The following is a 23,827-nucleotide window of genomic DNA, read 5'->3' on the forward strand; positions in this document are numbered from 1 at the left end:
AAGCAGAAAAGGACTGGGCATTGGGCCATCCCTGGTAAAAATGTAAACGGAGAAAGCATCGATGTGTAAGTGAAATTCAAGTCCATAATTCCTAAGACTGGGAGTCCTAAGACGTTCTTCCCAAGAATACCTAAGTCCACTACATGTCAGGGGAGGTGGTTTTTTTTTAATACAAGTCTCTTAGGTATCATGTTATTGAAACCTTTAGGTTGCAAAGGACATCTCCACAGCATGCGGTGCAGTTGCATACCCATTAAGGTCCAGCAGAATGCACGTAAAATTATTATAAAGTGGCTTTTATACGCCATTACACCTGTTTTTCTGGAAGCGTCTTTTCATCACTGAAATGTTCCCAATGCCATTTATGTTACAGTCCGGTGAGAGGTCAGTTTTATGCTTTCTATTCTTCTCCTGAGCTGTACTTTTCAAAGCAGCACTTATTAGAGCAGAGATGGGAAGAAAGCAGGGCCTTTTACAGAGCGTACACAGTATTAATGAAACTGCTTACCTAGACAGAGATAGGAATTGCTACAACAAGACCTACAAATGGTCAATTGAATTCAGTGCTATGTCTCTAATAGCGGGCTATGCTAGATGGACTAAGAAAGAGGCATAAAAACCATGAGGTGCGCCAATATGTTTTCCTCTAGCCAATTCACTGAGTGATCCCACTGGGGTTTTATTCTTTATTTTATTGCACAAAATTACTTTAGTAAGCAAACAGTAACATAAACCAAAAAAAGCAAAAATCTCATTATTTTACATACCATCTTCTTAGTATAAAAAACAGCCACATGTGATCCACAGAAGAAAGAAATGCTCTTTTTAGAGCACGCGTACTGATTATCTGCGGTGCTGTGGCTTTTGCTTTTGTGCTTTTCAGTACAGCTTTTCTGGTGACGTTTAATTCCACACTGTAGCCGAGGATAGTCCAAATAATCCAGGGACCCAAGGTGTGAGAACAGGAGTTGGTATTACCATTACTGACAAACCACAGGGATTCAGCAGCGGTCCCAGTTTGGACACCAAAGGTCCAGCCTTGGCCAGCTGAGTTGTTTTGGTGAGGTGAGAGTTGTGTACAGCTTCATCTCATGTGCTAGCTTGGATTCGATACTGAAAATTTTCTGGGGCCCTTTCTTTACAACTGACCAAAAAGGTACACAAGGGAGGGGGAAGAAGGCAGAACAGAAACATTTGTCTTCCAGCCGAACACCCAAAACTCACGAATCAGCTGCCTTTTCCCCCTTCACTATATAGAATTAAAACCCAAGGTATTTTAGCAAGTAGCAGGCCAGGTCTTTTTACAAGCCTCTCCATCCTGAGCATCTAAGCACACATTTCACAGTTTCCTCCACATGCAGCTAGAAATATCCTTGCTGAGAAAGGAAGGTGAAATGACTAATTGACTGGTGATGTTCTTCTAATCCCACGGTTTTCATAAATCCAGGTGAATGTAGACACTGGTGCTACCTGGGTGCCGGTGGCCCAACCAAAGTGCGTGAAGGAGGAAGAAGATGGAGGAAAAGGGCAAGGAAGGAGCTGATAACTGTTGCTGTCCCTCAGACCTGCCAGTGGCTCAGCAGCTGCTCAAGGATGAAACCCCAGTTCATGTACAGCCTTGTTTCATCCTCAATACTTGCTGATTCTCTTTCCATGAAATGCCCCTGATTTGAGTTTACACAGGCAAAAGGACACGTGCTACAGTTTCTTAGAATAATTTCTTACAAGAATATTCTTTCCTACTCCCTCCCATGGGCTCTCTGTGAGCTCCAGTGGGTTTTGCTCGCAAGGTTTCCATGGCCAGCACAGCTGCTGGTTGGAGATGAGCTGTGTGTTGTATTAAAGCTCAGAGGACTTTTGCCAGCCCCCACCACAGTCCGCACTCTGAATTGCAAGGAGCTGCTAGCAACCTGCGTTAATCAAAGGTATCTGTGTACCTTTCCAGCGCCAGCTGCCTTAAATTTGTAATTCCCCTCGGAAGACTTAGCCAAAATCTTGCTAAGACAGTAAGGCAGCCGCCTTATGTTGTGCCAGTACAAGAAGGAGCTGATTCTCTGCTATGTCTGGCAAACATCAGAACTCAACGTTCACCTTATAAGCCACCTCCTACCACAGTGAAAAACGGCCAGCACAGGTCCTTAATTGCTGCTTGGTATAGCACACAGATCTCCACTCACCCAACATCTACAATAAAATCCTCTACAGCCACTTCAAAAAAAAAAAAAACCAAACCCATCAACTCCTTCATTCCTGATATTTCCAAATGACAACTTTTCTATCTGATTTAGATTTGTCCCAGGTTATCTAATTAGATCAAATAATGGGAATTGTCATTAAACTGCAGGTTTGACAGGGAGATGTTGTAGGCAAACATCTGAGCAGAGCTCTCAAAAGAGAGGCACAACTGGGGGGGTCACAGTACCAGGGAAAAGCCCACTCTATTGCATGGTATGGAGCAAGGTACTTCAAGTTTAAAGAATATGGCTCTAGCGCACAAACCTGTGTGGCTGGCAAAATTACAGGATCAATCCTTCTTACTTCTAAGTTACATTAAAAGAGGTTAAAAAATGCAGTAGAAATACACATTTTCCATATAAAAACTGCTTGCTTTGTTAGCAACCGTGTGACGATGGAAGAGGGGGGGCAGAGGGCTGGGTAAATGCAATACCTGTAAGCCAGCCTCACCTGGATAGTAGCTATCCAGCTGGTGAAGAAATGAGAAACATCAGTCTAAGGTACCTTAACTAAATTTTAAAGCAGAAATATACCTGTGTACCCTCAGGTATACTTCAGGAGGAAGGGCTTGTACATTTGCAGGTTTGGATGTTCTGCTGTAGGGTAGCAGACATTGCTCTGTGTGACTTGGCCTGTGGACAGCTAACGTCCCATCGAGAAGCTTTTGAAGTCTGGGGTAAGTTCCCTATCAAATGATATAAAGGAGGAGAAAAGTGTTAGCAGTCTAAGGAGAGAAGGAGGGTGACACGGAGAAAAGTGACATTAACTGGGTGCCTGGGGTAACACCTGGTCAGGGAGAAACATGCTTAAGAAAATTTAAATATAGCAGCACATTGTCTCAGCCCATTTCCTTGACAGAACACGAGGCTGAATCTCTTTTTTATTGCAGGTGATTTTCAGGGTTTTTTTGTAAAGAAGCTGGTAAATCAGAGCTGATAAATGGAAAGAAAAACGATTTCTTCCCACTTAAATGCAGCTCATTATTAATTCTCAGGTCTGACTCACAGTACAGGAAATATATTTTAGTCCTCGCAGGCTACTGTGACAGTCACCACGAGCGCTGAAGCACAGACACTCTGACATGTGCCGAGCTGCGACGGAGCCAGGTACCACCGTTCGCCTGTGGAGAAACGTAAAATGTGCTGCTGGCTAGCACAGATAAGGCAGCCAATTTACCATGCGTTTTTAAGCAGTTCTAAATGCAATTCATCTTTTAAAAGCAGATTTAAGTTAAGGCCCTGGTGCAGCAATGCAAAGCTTCACGTCAAAAGTCAGTAATTTTCTGCCATTTCTGATTGCTGATTTGAAAGCAGCAAACAACCGAGGTCAAAGTTAAAATGTTTCAAATACAAATGCATTAAAAGGAAGTTAACATTTCTGATTGACCTGATTATTTAACTTTGACTCTTCCTGCTTAGGAAAAGCTGACAATGCCAAAAAGTGTCCAAGCCTTTGGACTATTAATATTCAATTAATAAGGTTTATTTCCTAGTTTAGATGACCTTCAAGTTTTATAATGCAGTGAAACAAGTACTGGAGCAATTGTTTTAAAAAAAAAAATTAAAATCTGTGTCATTACTGATGGAATAGGATTTGTAAAAGGGTGTGTGGAAAGACAGTATTTCTAGCTGACTTCAGTCGGGAAGATAGCTGAACCACAGTAATTGTCAGAAATATGGTAGAGTGAATAAAGGGATAAATTCAAGAAAATCATCCCTGGCTATGAGAATAGTTTGCATCATAAATGCAGAATAACATCAAATTACAGTCCTTCTTTTCTTCCATTTGAAAGAAAGCAAACCAAACCTAGAAACTAAAAAGGCAGTTCTTAAAGGAAAAAAAGCTTCAAAATGGGACACAGGAACTTGTGGAAAGACAGATATGAAAGATCTCTTAAAGAGCCAGTCACCTACTTAGCACAGAGTCTCCTAAACCCTCATTCTTAATTGATACAAAAATATTTATTTGACAAAGAGCGTTTCACACCCTCGTACCTCTGGGAGAGGCTGCTGATTTACAGCCTACGAGGAAAGGCGCCGTGGGCAGGCTGTTATAGCCACGTTCAGTATTAGTCACCATCGGCTGTATCTGCAAGGAGAACTCATGGCTCTCCTGCTCCTATCAATTCCACTTTTTCAAAGGTGGGTTGCCTCCAGCCGCATTTCCAAAGGTACTTAGACACCTGGAGACTCACACCTGAAAGGCAGAGATGCTGACAGCATCAGCAGCCCACAGCCTGGGATCTTCTTATCCAATGCACAGGAAAACGCGATTAACGAAGAAGTATGAAATCTTCTGAGCTGACCATCAGTCTCTGTGTGAGAGTCCGTAACATGGATCCTAAATCTGCAAAGATTATTGTGAATTTAGGTGCAATCGTATGGCTTGAGGTGGCCTGTGGGATTTTCCCATGCACTTAAGACGTCATGGATCAATTGGAATTAGGTAACATGTTTAAAAAAAATTCCACTGGTCCTCCATCTGCGTATCTGGGTACATAAGTGTTTTTGACTGTCTGGTCCAGGTTCTCTTGTGGAAGGAAGCCCATGGTAATTAAGGAGTTTTGCTATTCTCATCCTCATTAGCCGACCTGGCTGCTGGCCCCGTACAGGGCTCCAGGCAGAGGCACCACCTGTGGTCCCTGCTCTTCCCCCCCTCACCCAGACAGCCCTTGTGAAGAGCATTTCATGTGCACAGCAGAGCACCTAACAAATCGAGAACAAGAAATAAGTCTGCCATCACACACTATACACTAACCTGTCTAAAATGCAGGTCCAACCCTGCCTGAACCCAAACTCTAAAAATAGCCTTAGATCTAAACAACCAGCAATAACAATCTTAGGATAGGCTAAAAACAATCGTGCACAACAGTTCTCCAGCCAGTTTCTCCAGTTCAGAGTACACCCAGTTACCACCACAGTCTGGTAGTGCAATCAGCACTGATAACCTGGCCCCACGCTGAGGCTAAAGTGAGTGGTAGGCTCACCCTTTACCTTCAGGACTAGATTGGCCTAGGGTATGTTTAAAATCTTGAATTTAGTCAGAGTTTAGTGGGAGTTCATGGTCCACAGCAAATGCAAGACTGGAGCTTGGTGTCCATCACAGGCAGGCGGAAGCTGCGTGAAGGTCCAGGCTAAATATAGCCTGGGAGGTCTCTGGGTCTGGCAAAGACCTGGTCATTAGAGAAAAGCAAATAACTTAGATGAGGAAGAGCTTAGCAAACACACATATTAACTGGAAACAAGGTAACGTTGCACTACCTGTTTTATAGCACATTCTTAATTGCTGTAATCGAAGAGTCTATAAGGACAAGCCTGCAGGTGCAGCAGGACCACTATAACCTACTTATTGTATTCATTTATTAGTTTGAGTTTCCTCCCAGTTTCTTTCTTTGCATGTATATGGAATATCTCCCTAGTCTAGGCTTATTTTTTTATTATGGTCCTACAGAGTGGAGCACAATGAGCCCCATATCTGGAATCTCCAGGTGCTGCTGTAATACAGATAAACAAATGACTGATAACAATACAGCCATATAAATAAAATACACTGCCCTGATATGAACCACTGCATTAGTTAGGCAATTTCCGCTCAGTGGTAATTTCTCACTTAGGGTACTAACCCACCAAAAGAAAGCGAGAAGTTTTTTTAAATTTTTCATTACTGTGTGTGAAATTACTCTTTGATAATTTTTAATAGGAAACCATTATTAAATATTAAAATTAAACAGCCAGATCTGACATAATTTCAAATTGTGATGTGATAATCCAGAATTTGTGAATTATTGACTGGAAGCCAGACACTGATTTATAACTCCGGGGCTCTTGAGACATATCCCAGGCTCATAAGCTATCCCCAAGTGACAGATTTTGCATTTAGTTTTCTGACTTCACTGAAATCCATACATAAACTCTTTTTCTTTTGTCTGAATCCACCTATATCTGGTTCACACACAAGAGATCTGAGCTACTGTATAGCTGCCATAGCTTTGGTTTGCTTTTGAGATCCATCTGGTTTAGATGGCAGCATGGGGACTGATATAAACCACTTGCTTTTTGCCAATACATATCTCATTTAAGGGTTATGCTTTCAGACCCTGAAAGGTGTTTCTCAGAGCTGTGTATCTACTAATGGGGGCAGTCCCAGGAGAAACTTCATCTTTTCTTATTTCTAGACATACACTGTGCAGATCTCAAGACAGTTTTGGACTCTTTGACAAAAAAAACCCCAACCAAACAAAAAAAGAACTAACTGTAAAATTAGTTTTGGATTTAATTTTAGAAAATATTAATTTAAATCCCTTGCTGAATATCACTAGAATACTATCAACATTGAGCAACAGTTATTCCAAGTTTGTGAAACAGTTGAGTTGTGCAGAGTGGGAAGGAAGACAATGGCATCTTTCCCTCTCAGTTACCATTTAGAGAAGAATATTCTGAACTGAACCTTGAAAGTAATCAAAACCTGTAATGCTTTTGATTTCAAGAGAAAACACAAATTAATGAAAGAAAAGATGTTCTAGGAAATATTTCCTCATAAGACTTTTCCTAACCCTTGAAAACTGAAAGCCTTTCTGAAAGGAATATATTCTTACTAGGTTTTTTGGTTGTGGTTTTTTTTAATCCTAAGTGGTTTTTGGGAAAAAGGGAGGGGGTGTATAAAGCATCTGTACAAAGGAAAGTGAAGAGCACCCACTTCCTTGGTTTGGAAGTGTGAAGGAGGCATGTTCTCCTTTGACTTTTGCATTACAAAGCCATGGCTGCTCATTCCTGGTATTCTTCTGTTTCGCATCTTCCAACCTTGGCTTTTCACGGGAAAATTTCACAAGACAAATAGAGACTCTGTCACAGGAAATTCTGGCCTATCTTCCACTGAATTTTGTTTTAAAATGTTTGTTGACTTTCAGTGGCTAACAGTTTTCAGGTGATAACACTGAGCATGGGAAGGTGGCACAAATCACTATGGAAAACATTTGATGCTGTAGCTGAAAATTGGTATTTATTTGCCAGCTACCAGGTAAATCCCACCTCATCCCAACACAATGAGATGGTCTTTGGCAGCACTGCCTGTCCTGGGGCACCATGAGGGAGCACTGGGGCTCTGCAGTGGGTCCCCTGCCACCTTCCTCATCCCCATGCCAAAGAGCAGCTGCCTGCCTGGGGCGACCAGTGCTGCTACGACCAGGGTCTGCTTTGGGGCCAGGACATCTATCAAGATCACTCCTACCTGGGCTGCCACCATAATGTCACCAGCACAGTCCCCCACACTCCAAATCCACTGTATCCGTGTCCTCTCCAGCTCTATGCCACCAGCTCCTCCCTGCTTCCCCACATTTTCCAGGAAGTTGCAGTGGGGATGTCTTCTCCCTGATCAGTTGTGACCCCTCATGTTTGAGATGGTTTGGCAGAGCTACCAGGCTCAGAAGGCTGTCCATGCCCTCTTCACGCCACCAGACAGGGGTTTCCACCTCTTGATAGGCAGCTCTTTCCCCTTCACCAGGGAAGGAGGACAGCATCTGGCAGGGGGCACCCATGCCATCCCAGTTTGGTCCAACACCAGTCACAGGGACAACGTTTCACTCCATGGCTAGGGAGAAGGGAAATACCCAACAGAGGAGGACTGGGCAACTTGTGGGTTTTGGCACAGAAGACTTTCAGAGCTGAAAGCATGGCAATGGGCTGGGTTTCTAGGGATGGAGAGAGAAGATAGAGAATTTCCTCTCCTAGAAGAGAAGATACATGGGATCATCTAGATTCCTCTCTTTGATTAAATCAAAGTTGGGCATAACTGAGACGTGTATTATAGAAATTGCCAAAGGTAAAGGCAGACTGTCTTTCAAATGTTTTACACTCGTCTATGTACATTCATCATGATTTCAAACCCACAGTAAATAAAGGAGACAATACTATCGCCTACTTTTATGGTTCTCACTTGTTTTTCCTGGTGCTTCCTCAGATTCTGACATAAATTTCAGCCTTTGTTTTAGAAACAAGGCTCTGTTTCTCATGGTTAGAGAGAAAAAGATGAAAAGGTTAACCCTAAAGACAAAATGCGGAAGCCACGCCAAACAAATCCAGTGTTTATCTTCATTTCACAGCTCATTTTTCAAGTCTATCCTGCAATTTGGAGAGCTGATCCAATATTTTCAATGTCCTGGCCTGTGAAGAGTGGTATACGAAGTACACAAGAAAGGTAAGCGCTGAACGCTCTGTACTTCTACAGCAACACTGTGTCTGCCACAGAGAACACAGGGTGATTTTAGAAAGAAAATCATAGCACAGTGTGGATAAATATTGTGTTAATGCTTTGCCTTGCTTCTGTCTTTGACAGTTTATGAGGTAATAAACCTGGCATTTTTTCAGATTTTTCTAGCTTTTCTATATAGATGAGTGTTCTTGTAGTTCAACAAGTGGAACAGCTTAGCACAAGCAATTAGCATGCACTAATTCTCCTTTAACTCTTTCTTTCTCCACTGAGGCACATTCATACTGGCAGTGCTAAGCGACATGAGTTTAGTTTATCATCTACTGATTTTATCATTTACATGGTCATTAATATATAGAGAGATACTAGGAATTACCAGGAATTAGAGATATTATATAGCAGATACCTTGCTAATTTCCAATTTTCATTTTAATAATTATTCAAAGCAGAACTTTATGTAGACTCTAACCCAGCAGGTCCTGGCCTGCAGTTGATGGACTTCTGCTAGCCCCAGCAAGCTGTGGCCATCCTGGAGTCCCTCTGAACATCATCGCTTACTGCCTTGGGTGGCACCGGTTTATACCAGGGTCCCCAAATATTTTTGTAATACTATGCTGCCCTTAATCCTCACAATTTCATGTGTGGCACTGTGAAACCCATGGTCAAGCCTGTAAGTAAAAGCATGGCTGCTGAAAGCAAAGTTTGCCCATTCCAGTGACACCCAAGTGTTTTATGAAAAGGAAAAAATATGATATGCTTTACTGAAGACAGTGTGAACGCAAAAGCCGGCCAGCCCTGGTAACGTGGTAACGCTTTGCGAACGCACCCAGCGTGCACTTACAGAAATCTGGAACTTACTTGGACTGACACATCTCTGCGGGGGGAACAGTCACGCAGAAACATCTGAAAAGCGGGAAGGATGTGTAAATACATTAAACCTTCACGCTGATTCTTTTCTGATTTGGAACTTTTTATGTGCTTTATTATGCAGCGTTTAGTCACAGTGTCTAAATAAAAGAAGTTGTGCCTAAATATCAGGAACCAAGGACCAGCATTTGTGTCGTGCCCAGTGTGGGGCCTGACCATACTGCAAGATACGTATCTGTGAATTAAAACCACTTAAGAACAAGAGTAACGTGCTGCCATTATATTATGTTACTTTGAAAAAAAACTTTGAGAGTGTGTCTAAGTCCCTTATTAGGCTAGTGATGAAATTCATAAAATAAAATAAAATAAAATAAGAAAATGAAAATCTGAAGACAGTTCCCCTTGTCCCTGTTCCAGGCACCTTCTCATGGTTGAGACAGAAACCATGAACGACTCCAAATGAGGCAGGTACCCAGATTTACCAGTGTGCTCCTTTACAAGGCCCTAGGTAACGTCAGACATCTCTGTTCTGGCACAAATAGCTGTAGATTTCTCTTGTTTTATGAGTTACTTTAGATATTGTTTTCTGCTGCTTTGCATATTGCCAAAACAAAGATGTTACATCTGTTTCATTTAAAATTCTGAATTCAGGCTTACAGCCAAGCTTCAAACCAGTTTTAAGGAGTTAGCAGAATTAAGCAGTGACTTATTCCTTTGTGTTTTGAAAACGCTATTAATTTTAATACATTTGTCAATGTAAGTACTAAGTAAGTTTTTAGTATGGTCATTCTGAAAAATTGCTTCTCAGAACACTATTTTCCTAAATTATGTAGTCTGTGATACATTATTTTCAACAGTTTTGCATAAATCAAGCAGCTGAGCTGAGTCCACAACAAATGCTTTCTTTATCTTACTTTGCACACTGATTACTGTAATAACTGTGACACTATTGTTGTCCATACTACTTTAGACTGCAGGGAGGTTATAATTCAGTTTTAATAGTTTAAAACAACTCTTTGCTTTACCAATGACAGGGTTGCTTGTTTTCATTTAGTATGTTATATTTTGGAATGCACAAATAATTTATTTAAATAAAGGTATATACAAATATGACGAAGGAAAAACTCTACAGAATTCAGTACAATGGCTGCATGCACTGGGAATGACGCTATGATTTGCTTCATAGGCATGGAGTGTGAACTGAAAACTAGGAAAAGTTTTGATGGTGTGCTGAAAATCCCATCACCACATCGAAGGGTCTTCAAACCTGCAATACATATTATAAACAAAAAAAAACCCCATTAAACACATTTTAAAGCCCCTTCTGAAAAATTCAAAGTTAGAACTACCAAATTTTTCATTTTAATAATAGCAGCGATAAGGAATACATATGCATATTGTATATGTAACTCCTATCAAAGCAGAGGCGTCCTGGTTGGCCGAATGTCTGTGCTTTGGTACCAGAACTTGCCCCTTCGTACTGCTGCCCGGGCGGCACGTTTTTACACCACTGAGCCTCACTGCGAAGCTGCTTTATGCCATTAAGTAGCACTTACTGAAATTCAGCTAGAAAACTATGATATGTTGAAATACAGAGATATTTTTCACTCTTAGTCAGGAGTAAACAGTTTCCAAAGAGAATTCACTGAGCCAAAAAAAACCCCAACCAACCCCCCAAAAAACCATGTCATGCTTTTAGCACCTTCAAACAAAACTGAAGTCCACAGTCATCATCCTAAAATATTATTATGGTATCCCACTGCTCAATACCGAACATTTGAAATACATGTTGAAAGGGATGCTGAGGGCACGATTTGATCTAGAGGTCCTCTGCTTGCAAATAGCTGTTCTGTCTACACAGAAAGTCAACAAGTGGGAGAACATGGAGAGAGACCAGAGGAAATGCATTTGCCATCATTTTTGCCATGTAAAAGGTGGGCATCTAGTCTTGATTAAACATCTAGTCTGCCTCCACAGTCACTGGAGAGACACTGACACCTTGAGAGGGCAATTGATCCTGCCCATTTTAGGATGGAAGGCTCATTCTGGAGATACCCATCCCTCCGACTGACTGCAAAGGCAGCCTAGACAACTACTTCACACTAGATACCTAACTTTTAAAGAGGCCAGAGTAGAGGAGACATCCTGTTATTGAGTATTAAAGGTTTTCTCATTACTCTACAGGATCAACAAGATCAGAAACATGCCACCTCACATGTTTTCATCATAAGAACTTATTTGTACTCAGATCAAGGCACCTCCTTTTCTTATTTCTTAACTTCCTGTTTTTTAACTGATTTCTGTAAGAACCTCTCAACTTTCTTCCTGTGGTCAGACATACACCTAGACTGCAAAATACTTTGGGGCATATTTTAGTCAGCAAAAATGAAATGGCAAACCAGGCTATCCAAGCTGAATACAATTAAGTTGTTTATTAATACCGCAGTGTTTAGCTACAAAGTTCAGTTCCCGAGAACTCATGAAGTGTGTCCCTCTGTCACTGATTCACCGAGTGCAAACTACATCTGCTCTGTAAGTGGCTGCATATCTAACTATTTCCAAAACATATACATCATTAATTTAAGTTCCGAATAATACCAGCCTGCCTTTAATTCATTTAGCCTGGCTTCCTTCAGGAGGAAGGCTTAGGCAGCCGTGCTGTACCCGGGCATATTTGCTGGCCACCCCTGCACGGCTGCCCTAACTTCCCCACCAGCTTTCAAACCCTCTGGACAATTTCAACCAAGTCAGAGAGGGGTACAGATGTCTCAGAGATATTAAGTTCCTGATGTGCCATGAAACACTGGACTGGGTAGAAAGAAGATCTAATTATGTCCTCCACATGGAGGAAAAAGCTGGAGCAGCATTCAGCATCCATACTGGGTTTTATCCTAGAAAACATATCCATAGGAAACTAGACATCATTGTTCCCAGTACTCGCATAATTGTCATCGATGAATGACAAATACCATACTCAGTGTAAAGTGCTGTTACAGGGGGTATGAAATAAAAATCTGTTTCTCATCAATTCTTGATCTTAAATGCAGACTAGTTTGTTATTTCGCTCATGAGTTTTTGCTCCCTGGTGTGTTATAAATAGCATTAAATTGAAACAATAATAATAACAACCATAAAGTTTTGTTATGAAGGAGTGAAAATTACAGAGAGTATTAGACTTTGTACTACCCTGTGTGTTGCCTCAAATTCATGGCAGCGGAAATTTCCCATTATGTGAGGGCTCTGCCTTGTCATTACCAAACACAAAATAGTCTAATACATTTCACTGCGCTCCATGCAGTTTTTTCCATAAGCATCTGCAGAGAAAACTGCATCCCCACAGCTGCGGTTAGTCATCAAACCAGAAGTCAATGGCGTCCCTATGCGCAGAACTGCAAGTCTCCTGGACAACCCCCCTTGATGGCTGCAGAAATTTTGGTCACCTTTCAGTGGCAAGATCACGCCACAGGTTCAGTGCTACAGACTGTCATGCTTAAGTACTTAACTAGTCTAATTGAGCTTTTGCACAGCTGATGAAAGTGCAGAGCATTTGCTTGTAGACTCCTGAGACGCCTACTGTGTAAAACATTTATTTCTGCAGTAAAAGTATTACGAGCAAACTTCAGGCTATCAGTAAAGGCTTAAACTGAGCTCATTCATGCTTGATTGTGAGTAAAATTAAACTCGGTATTTTCTTTCATGAGCCAAATCTCCCCCTGCATCTTACTTTTTCAACATACTTACTTTTCAACTGTGTAAATTGTAGTCACTACTACGGCATCTTACATTACATCTGAAGTGTCATTACCTAACTAGATAAATACAGTGTGTACATTTGAGATCCCACTGTTGCTTGGAACACCACTGTTATTTTAAACCAAGTGCAAATGGAAATATAAAGGCCTTTTTCCTCTTTGTAAAATATCACGTACAAAACCAATGTGAAGAATTGTATTTTAAAGACCAATCATAGCTTTGCATTTGAGTATAAGTTAATGTATGTGCATATTTACTGTTCATACATCTTTGGAGGAACAATTTAAACCTGTTTGAGTAGCAAATGAGTAGAAATATGCCATTTTGGGGGCGCTAATACCTAAGTGAATCATCATCAGGCATCAGCGTACAATTCTGTGTAATAAAGCCCAGTACGGAGGAAGCACTGTAGGAATGCTTCTCTTCCTTCAAACAGCAGGTATGGCCCGCTCCAAAAATCAGGGAGACTGGACTATATTATATCTAGTAAGGCATTTCTTGCATTCATAGATGGTGCCAGCTCTTAACAAAAAAGGAATTAAACATGGCTTTAAGGACATGTTTATTCAGCTGTTGGCGGCATATGTTTTCTCCCTGTGAAACACATGTATTGATAACAAATGAAACTGTTAAATCTAAATGAGAAGGGAAACCCACCACAAAAACCTCTTCATACATACCTGGATCTAGGAATATTTTCTGTGCTTTCCCTCAACAAGAGGTCTGAGATCAGTGTCTCTGGGCTTGATCTCTTTCCATATCTAAGGAAAGAGAAAAAAAAAGTGTATTTTTGTATACGTCAGTTTTCAAAAATGAAGATTAAGTACAGACCCACTAGACAAATCTTTTCAGAAGAACTAAATAGAGCAGACATAAATGCAACTTTCCAGCAAGTATTTCAACTTAACTTGATTTAGCCATGTGAGAAAATGTTCACTCTTCGGTATTTCTTTGGATATATTTTTCCCATAATCATGTTACATGATAGCATTGAGAAACTCTGAGTGTTTCTCAATTTGATGGCTGTTCCTGGATATTCTAAAGCCTTGCACCCTGCTGATGTGAGCCTGGAGGAAGGGGGAGGAAGCTGTGCATGACATGACCTGCCTACAAACCCAGTTCCATCTTCTCATTAACTTTCGCATTGGTTTAAATTCTACTATATTGTAAATGAGGAGTCAATTTTATCTATTAAGTGAATAGAAAACTCACTCAGATATGCCATATTATCTGAGGAACTGGCCAAGACAGCTAGTACATTTGGGGCTGCCCAACACATTGCACATTAGGTTGTAAAAACTGAGCTACCTCAAGGTAACCATCACTTTTGAACTATGTGGCCATGGGAGAGAAAACTTTCCGAATCAGAGTTCCTCTTCTATTCAGTGGGATATCACTGCCTACCTTTGTCCTATACTTACACAGCAGCTATCTTTCTATTGCGCTTTTTTTTTTTTTTTTTTAATCCTGGATACTATACACTACTCAACAGTTAAAAGTACTGCAATTCCTGGTTCTTGGGAAGGAATTTGTTCTCTTTTCCTGAGAAAACAGAAGCAACAATGAGCAGCCAGCATGACAGACACTTCATCACTATAAGGATTCATTAGCCTAAGAGTGATAACTACAAGCAACGCTCCCTTGGTTGGAAAGAATTAAGATCATGGGTTTTAACTTGTGTATGTAATTAGCCTGAATCACAAAGTACATTAACAGATAACAGCTTTCTGAATGCCACTTGAGTGAAATTCTGATTCCAGAGAAATCAAAGGTGTAATTAAGGACTTAGATTTTATCCATTGCTATCAAGATGTTTCTCCAATTACTTGATCTAAATTCGGGGAGAAAAAAACCAAAAAAACCCTTCCCAAAGTATATTTTAAAAGCTCGTAAGTTTACATATTGACTTATTAAAAGGTAGAAACATGTCTCACCTTTCATTTTAATAAACTCTTTGTATTTTTACATTGCCTTAATCATTTTAGTACATCACCTGTGCTCCAGAAAGACAAAGCATCAGTTTCAGAATTTTAAAGTAAATGTCTTAAACTGACTGAAAGCAGGTATCCGAAAAGAACCAGCCAGACATAGTAAAATGCTATTACAATAACGCAATCAAGCATGATGCTGAATCAAATACCTTGCACTCCATCACCACAAAGGGTTTTCTTTCTTTCTAGTTCCCTATTCCAATTAATATGTATGTGACCTGGACTTCAACTGAGGGGGATTCTAATTTGCTGTTGTTTTAAAGAAATGGAATTAACAAATCAACAACTTGCTCCAACAGCTCACACTTGAGCAAAACTCCCACTAATCTCTTGGAAAGTTTTGTCTGAATAAGAAAGGGATAGCAACCCTCCAGAGTGCAGAGATTGAGTCAAATCATGAAGACGACTCTCTTGGAGAGATACCTTTTATACAAGTCCCTTCAGCTCCTTGGCTAGACCAGTGCTGCTACCTGTGGTGGATGGACCCACCATGTCCTCACACAGCAAAGCTGCAAATGAGGTGATTGCTGACTGCAGCCAACTGGGGTGGCCAAGGAGCGTCTGCTCTTCCTATGTCAGGTGCCTGAGCCTCCATTCTGCCCCGTAATTTTGCCACTGGGAAACCACCATGCTACAGCCATAATAAAAAGGTCATGGACAGCCCTGAAAGCAATGCCTCAGTACAAAGTCAATCTCTTCCTAGTGAAGCAAATGCCTTGGGAGATCTTTGCTCCAGCTGCTTCATGCTTGCTCCCTGTCTACCCTGCCCAGCTTTGAGACAATATGAACACAGAAAGCCAGGCCTCTATTTGCTGTTTGAGAAGCACTTCTATCAAATATTGTCACTGGTTTAAATGAGTGAGGGTCCAAGGTTTGTGAAAATACCTGGTCAGGTTTTATGCTCAGCTTGAGACATCAAGGCCTGTTTTTCAGGCATGCTGATAAGCCACAACTCCAGATGAAGTCAAAGGGATTTAAGAGTAAACATACTTATTCTGATTAGGGACATGGTATCTCAGAGTCTCAAAGATTCCTGTGAAAGCTTGGGTCTTGGGAATCAAATCCCATTGATGTCCAAGGCTGGCCATGGGAGTTGAGGGATCTCAGAAACATCTTGTGCGTTTGATTCAGAAAGTTCCCCAAAAACCCCAAGCTCTTAAGATCCGCTCCCTGCCACATTAAAGAGCTGACATGAAGTGGAAGCATCAGTACTGCCTAAGTCAGACACACTTTCATATTCCCTGCCCTGCCTATGGTTCAAGCCATTTCCAGTAGGAATGGCATTACTATTTTGCGACAGCACAGGGGAGCTGCAGATTCAAGAACAAGCTATGGTGGAAAAAAGGAAGAGGGCCTGTTGGCAAGAGGGGGCACAGGTAGTATGAGATAGCAGAAGGAGGAGTGATTCAAAGAAAAATAGGCTCAGAAAAAAGCCCCTGGAACAGTGCAGTAGAGGAGTGTGAGACAAGAACCATGGGATTTTTTTTGAAGGACAGAGGTGGGACTAATCCAAAGACACACACATCTGCAGGGTACGAGTCTGCAGCTGTGCGGGTCACCTTAGGCTGTCTTTACAGTCATGAAGACCTGGCATCTAAGGAACAACAGATCTTATCCAAAATGAGAAGTCTGAAACAGGCCTGGTGACTTGCACCCTACAATACCTGTTTCCCTCAGCTAACTTCAGAGGGGTGTAAAGCTGATGGGCACAGATGTCTAAAGCTAAGTGAGATGGATCTGAAGAAGGATCTTAAAGGAGAGAGTGAGCAAAGCAGCCCCACAGACAAGGGCTAAAGACAAGAAGAGAAAGATGGTCTGGAAGGAAGAAGTTTCCTGGGAGCTGGGGTGAAGACCCTGTGGGTCACAGTAGCTGACAGGGGAATGACATTCAAATGTTTTGGTTAGATGAGAAGCAGAAGCCAGGAGGATGAGCCAGAAGGTTATTCATAATCACAAAAACATCAAACAAGACAAGACAGATGAACCTGAAGAGAAAAAGCGCATCAATTTCATCCTTTCCCAGCATGCTCTTACTGCTCCATCTCCCCAGTTGCACAGTGACCAGGCACCAGGTCTGGCAAAAGGCTGAGCACAGCTTGCTCACATGTCCTCAGGAGGAGCAGGGCGAGCCCCTGACCCTTCCATCTCCCCTTCCTTACAGGGCTCCCGAGCAGCACCAAGCACAAAAGGCAGAGGTAAAAAGCTAAAACAAGACAGAAAGCTTCAGGCACATCTGCTGAAACAGACCAAACGATTCTGAGACCAGTCCAAAATGCTTCAGAAGTTATTGATTCACTTTGCAAGTGACTGTGTCACTGCCGAAACACGGAACCTCCAGGAGCTCAGTTAAGCTTTCCAAATGGAGGTGGCAATCACTTTATTTCTGCCCTGTTAATTCACCACACAGTGGAAACGGCACACCTTTTTTTTTGTTTGGTTGGTTTATTTAGTTAACTTATGTAGTCAACTTTAAAATGTGTATCATGAAGTTGCCACTGTGGTGTTTTTTTTCTGCCAGCTTTCTTGTACGTCCAGGTCAATTCTGTTCCCTTTAAATATGAGAACTGTGTGGGAAATCTAGGTGAAACCTGAAGAACGAAATTTAAATTCAGCATTGTTTCATCTATCAGCAACAATAACTATTCTGGTTCATTTCAGAACCCAAATCAACACAGAAGAATGAAAGCAATCTCACTCTCCGAGCTATGTGCTTGCACCCCAGAAACGAGAAAAAAAAGCTACACAGTCAACATTAAAGCAAGTGGAGGTTGAATACAGGAGGAGTTTTCATTTGGTTGTTTGCGGGGGGGGGGGGGGTGGTTTGTTCGTTTTTAAATATGACCTGGGTTTAGACAGAAAACACCTTTGAAATCAGAGATGAAAGAAGCAAGAGAGATGAGAGACCATCCCGGAGATCCCACTGCACACAAGGGAAAAGGGCAGCAGGGGCAGAACTCGAGGATCAAATTATTTTAGCAGTAATCTGGACAGAAAGTTATACAAGCACTGACTATCACACAGAAGCACGCCATACACAGAACAAGTTGTGAATATTGCTTTAAAAGTCCAGGACAGAAGAACTGTATTTCTATCAGCCTCTTCATCTATGTTATGCTATTAGTGCACTGGCAGACAATGTCACGGGTTTGCTGGGAAAGCTCTCAGTTACACGATAGCCTCCCTTCTAATTTAATTCTTCAGACTTCTAGAGGGACAAATGAAAGCCTAATTTTAGACCTCTCATCTGGTTTTGATATTAAAGAAAGAGATAACTATGTCAAAGCTCTTCTGGGTCACACACTGTTCAGGGACCTCAGGGGAAACTTCTATTAATCACACAGTCTAATCTGGACAGATGTGCTCAAAGAAAATGATTTTTTATAATAATTTTCACTTTTTTCAGACTGAGCCTTTACCGCTACTTTAACAAGCACAGTCATCCCCAGAAAGCCAGTTTAGAAAAAGGCAGATTTGGGTCACACCTTTTTCTTTCAGCTTGGGCTTGGGCTCTTGCTTGTGGTCTTGAGAGAGTTTTTGTTAGGACTAGCGGGTTTTTCACCACTCGGAGCTGCATGAAGTAGCAGCTGCACAAAGCATCTGAACTCCTACAACTCCTCAGCAAGGCGGGAGGGGCACTTTTCTCATCAAAATCTTCACAAGAGGTGATGGCAGCAACAGGAGTGGGAAACTGCTCCCACAGCCCTATCTAACTCTGTCCAGCTCCCAGGTTAGTTATGTTTTCTCTCCCTTTTGGGGGGCTCTCCCCGGGCACGCTGCTCTGCAGTTCACGCTCCTGCCTGCCAGCCTGTCTGTGCCAGGGCTAGAAAGGGCTGAGTGAGCAGAGGCAGCATCGACACCCTGCCCCTTCTGCCAACTTGGATGGTGGAAATTCAGCTCAGGACTCAGAGGTGCATGGCTGTCACTCTCTAAAGGGAGAGACATCTTTCTCCGTTTTGGTGGGGGAAGCAGGGCGAGACACCCAGGTGTGAGAGGGCACCCCGCTTTCCTCCCATCCACCTCGCCATGGAAAAAGGCAGCCCCGGGGAGCAGGAAAAGGGGATGCTGGCCCGGCCGCTCTGCCTACCTCTGCCTGGTGATGAGGTTGATGTAGTGCCTCAGCGCCGAGTAGTACCTGGCCATGTCCTCTGCGGGGGCGTCCTCCCCGGGGCTGTCCGGTTTGGAGGGGTACGCCTCTGCCAGCGTCCCCAGGCAGACCAGCAGCGACAGGGCGAAAGTCAGCACCGACACCCAAAGCCTCACGGTGCCCTGCATCTGCACGGCGGGGTGGGATGGGGGAAAGCCGCCGTCAGCTCCTGCCCCGACGGCGGGAGCAGTGCGGCCGCCCCAGCGCGCCCCAGACCGGCCCCGGCCACCCCGCGCCCTCCGTCCCCATTCCTGTCCCCATCCCCATCCCCGTCCCCGTCCCCGTCCCCATGCCCATCCCCGTCCCCATCCCCATGCCCATGCCCATGCCCGCCCCGTCGCGGCACTCACGGCGGCGGCTGCAGTGGAGCGGCTCTCGGCTCAGCGAGGCGCTTCTGCCCGTGGGTCGGGGCTCCCGAGTGCGGGGCTCCGCACCTCGCCGGGGTGTTTTAAGTCTTCCCCGGCAGGCAGGAGGGGCCTCGGGCGATCACGCCTCGCCGGCTCCGGTCCCCCCCACCTTCTCCCCCCCCGCCCCCCACCGCTCCGCCTGCCCCGGGAGCCATCGTGGCCGCGGCCGGGCGGGGCCGGGCGGGACCGAGGGGGCGGCCGCCGCCGCTGCCCCTCCGCCGCCCTCGCACCGCCCCCGCCGCCCCGGCAAATCCCACCCGCGGGCTGCAGCCGGGCTATGCCCCCGGGCTCTGCATCTGGCCACGCGTGTCCCGGGTCCGATCGTGGGAGCCCGGGTACCTGTCGCTGTGGAGCCGCTGTACCGCCCGGTGCCCGAAGCCGGCAAGGGGAGGGGAGCGAGTGTGGGGAACGAGTTTACACCGCTCCTATGGCACCGGAGGGGCGCCGGGCTTGAGCTTCTTAGCAGGAGTGCTGCCGAAAACAAAGCCAAGAGAGCAAGACGGCTTGGGCAACCAGAAATACCAAATCAGTGCCACAGGCTCAGACATCGTACCCGCTAAATGGGTAAATGTTGAGACTTAACTCCCCAGGGGACCGGCAGCAGAGCGGCAGCGATGAAATTGTACCTCCCTCCATGCCCGCTCTGCCAGGGAGACCTCTACGCCCCTACCCTGGGCTACTTTCTGAATGGCTTTTCTAAAGTGACTTTATTCTGGTTTATTTCTGTCCCTGAGCCACATGCCACAGCAAACAGCTCACCAATGCCGTGGGATCAGCCAGCCTTTCCAGTACCTGCCCTGACCCAAGGGAACCACCACTGAATCTGGGACGTGGCAACTTCTCTCAGCAACATGGGACTACAGGCACTCATCCAGCCAAGGTGCCAGATTTATGTGTCTCTTTGTCCAGACCTAGAGTCATGGGGAGACATGGGCACCCTGACGGTGTTCTGATCTCTCTTACAACAGAGGTCAGAGATAAGCAGAGTGGGCATCTTCTAGCAACATGCCCTTCTCCACTGATTAAAGCAGCAGCCTAGGCGACTAGGCTAGACTAGACCCCTGACTATCAGAGTGCCTGAAGTTCAGTAAGATGAATCCAACCTAAAGAAAGTTTCAGAATTTGTTGAAAAGTTTGGTAGAGTTGGAAACTATTCATACATATTAGTAAAATTAAGTTAATTCTGTAGAAACAGGCAATTTGACTGGCATCTTGATGACCAATGACTAATTCCATTTGAAATGACAAATCATGACTCTGATTATATCTTATTTTTACTTTAATTTGAAGGTAAAATAACAATCACACAAGAACATTAGACATACTGACAGAAAGCTTTAAGACATATTCTAAAATTATATCATACATATACTACTATAAATGTAGTTATTAATTTCTATAGTTATTATCATATGCAGTTATTGGCTTAATAATAATCCAGCAGATTCTGAAAAACAATATTCATTTCACAAGAGCAAAGCCAGAAATCTTTTCCATCACTCCAGAAACAGAATCTCAACATTATCTAAAAAAAAAACCACCCCAAAAAACAACCTGCAAATAAATGGCTCTTGTGGCGTGCAAGGAAGGTCACTGGACTATGTCCATTTCAAGCCATGGAAGCAAAGAAAATTCCAGAGCTCTTAACATCAAAAGATATTTTGAAATCTTCAGGACTCCATAATGCACTGGCCACAAACCCTTCAGCAAGATTACAGGCTGCCTTTTATCACATACTGAGTGACGAATTTTAATGTGTGTGAATAATTTTCCATGCCACAGCCGGCAACTCTAGCTCCTACTTTCAGCAAATCTGTACACAGGGTGACATCACATCTTACAAAGTGGCCTCACTGCATCCCCACGCTCTCTGTCCTCCCACCAGCAGCACTCCTGCACATTCGGTGGTCACATTGGCTCAACAGAAGCAGCTGATGTGACAGTCTGATACCTATGACACTGCAAATGACCTAGAGAGCAGCTGTGCTCTGACTCCATCACTTTCCCTTTGACACCCTGAATCCAATAAGCTGCCTAATCCAAAGCTTGCATTGATTCAGTTTACAGCTTTTATGGGGTGTAGGGCACCAGCAGGGACAGCACCAGAGACTGAAGCATCTGTGAAGGTGTGCAAAGATGACAGCTCTCACCAGCTTCAGCCTGATTCTGCCACAACCATCTCCCACCAGCTCAGAGGGCTGGGGGTGACTTTCTCACCATTAAACTCTTTCACCACTTACAACTGAGATTGCTTCTCTCCCGCTAGCACCACTATTTTTACACTATCAGTCTTCAAGGCAGTTCAAAGCTAAATAAGCTAACAGACTAGCAAGCAGAGCAAGAGAAACGTGAAGTCTGGCATCCACATGCTTACTTGGGCTATAAGGAGGCAACAACATTTCCCCATCGCAGGTATGTCTGTATTGCTTGACATGGCAGTATGTCGTGCTGCTGCGTCTTGACACAGACCACCACCCAGGCAGTCGGCTGTTGACATCTCCAGAAACCCTGGACAAGTCTCTGCTCTTTTCCTAGTGTTGAGGTGCAAGCAGTGAGCTGTTCCCTCCAAGGAAATGGTTAACGAATCATACCTGCTAAGTCCCTCTACAAAACGCTGGGTCAGGAGCAACAGCTCCCCACAAAAAAAAGGTATTGACCACACTAACAGTCAGTTTGCTTCACAGCATGAGGAGGAGCCAGGGAAGGCCTTTCTTTTATGCATAAGGAGGAATCACATTTGCCTCCCATATGGTACAGCAGTTCCTGCAACTGCAGGCTGCTTGGCAGGGTCTGGGGAGAGGTTTTTCTTCCTCGCAGGGCACCATGACCCAAATCAATTCATCTATTGTGTCTTTCTTACCTTTGGATGAAGTAGTGTCTCCTACCCTGTGCTGGGTTTGGACTCACATCCCCGCTCTTGAGTGGCTGAAAGGTTCATGAGGTGTCAAACTTCACCACTCTCACCGCACCTGCGGAATAACGCTTCTTTCCGTACAGTTACAGCATTTAATTTGGGAACCTTGAAACACTGAACCCCAAATTTTAATCCGTATGAAAGCAAATTTACAAGTGGGATGCAATGTCTTAGGAGGAAATATTCCAGTGTTAATTCCTGCTGATGCTGTAAGGGGCAAGAGGAGCACTCAGAGCATCCCCACAAAGGCTGTGGTTCTGGAAAGACATCCTGCCTTCCACAGGGCCTATTTTTGTAACAGTAATGAGGCACTGCTCAGCTCCAGCTTATGTCCCATTCCACCATTTAAGATGAATCATACACCTTAGAGCTTTCTTGAGTCCAGAAACTTTCATGTTTGGAGCCATTCAATAAGTTATTAAAAAAGTTTCTTCTCTTTTCTTATGTTTTGAAACACTGAAAATCTTTACAGGCTCATCCAGTTCCTACCATAAAACTTATATTAAGCTTAAATAACATAGATAAAACATACCTGGATACATAACATAATCATCAGTATAATCCCAATGCAACAAATACTGGTATTTTTAAATCGATGAAACAAACCCTATACCTAAAGTTACAGACATATATAGGCTCCGGTGTATCAGTGAGACTGAGTGTCCCTGGGTCGCAGTGATCTTAACGGGTGTTTTACAAGCGCTTTCCAGAGTCAAGGTCTCCTGCACCTTTGATGGCGCCTGTTGTTGATTACTCCACATGGATACTTGCTCAGCGTTGCTGCCCGGGCACAAAGCAGGCAGGCAGTTTTATTCTGGCAAATGGCAGAGCTGCGCTTTCCACAAGCAGCTTTAGGATGGGCTGTAAAAGGTGAACAAGAAGGCGGCGAGTGTAGTTGGAAAGAAAGAGCTGATGGAGAAAGTCAGGAAGAACTGAGCGGAGTTAAAGAATGCAGCCTGGGAGAGAGAGCAGTGGTGCAAGCATAGCTCAGGAATGGCAGCACTTAGATATTAACATTTTTTCTTTGCCAGATATTATGGGCTTGCAGATATGCAACTCCTAACTACACAATAGCTAAGCAATCTAGAGCTTGAAGAGTTTTTAACTACATATGGGAGTTTCAAAGCTCTGAACAGGTATCAATGCCAGATACAGCACCGATGGGAAAACAATGAAAGGGAACATGACAGTCGAATTTTGCCTACGTTTTAGTGTCATGACATTTAAAGATTCAACAGACAGCTGTTTAGCCTACAAATTTCAGACTACATGAAGAACAAGAAGACTTCCAAGATATCAGCATTATAAGTAA

General features: G+C 43.5%; 1 protein-coding gene across 1 annotated transcript; it reads right to left on the reverse strand.

The window, feature by feature from the left end:
- Window positions 1–10,284: 10,284 nt before the first annotated feature.
- NPY (neuropeptide Y) lies at window positions 10,285–19,691 on the reverse strand. Its single transcript, XM_054818518.1, has 4 exons — window positions 19,545–19,691; window positions 19,135–19,322; window positions 13,740–13,820; window positions 10,285–10,573 (listed from the first exon to the last, which is right to left on the reverse strand). Exons 2-4 carry the CDS (start codon window positions 19,320–19,322, stop codon window positions 10,549–10,551), a joined length of 294 nt encoding a protein of 97 aa, XP_054674493.1. The 5' UTR covers window positions 19,545–19,691; the 3' UTR covers window positions 10,285–10,548.
- Window positions 19,692–23,827: the final 4,136 nt, after the last annotated feature.

The sequence above is a fragment of the Grus americana genome, chromosome 2 (assembly GCF_028858705.1).
Source record: "Grus americana isolate bGruAme1 chromosome 2, bGruAme1.mat, whole genome shotgun sequence".
NCBI lineage: Eukaryota > Metazoa > Chordata > Aves > Gruiformes > Gruidae > Grus > Grus americana.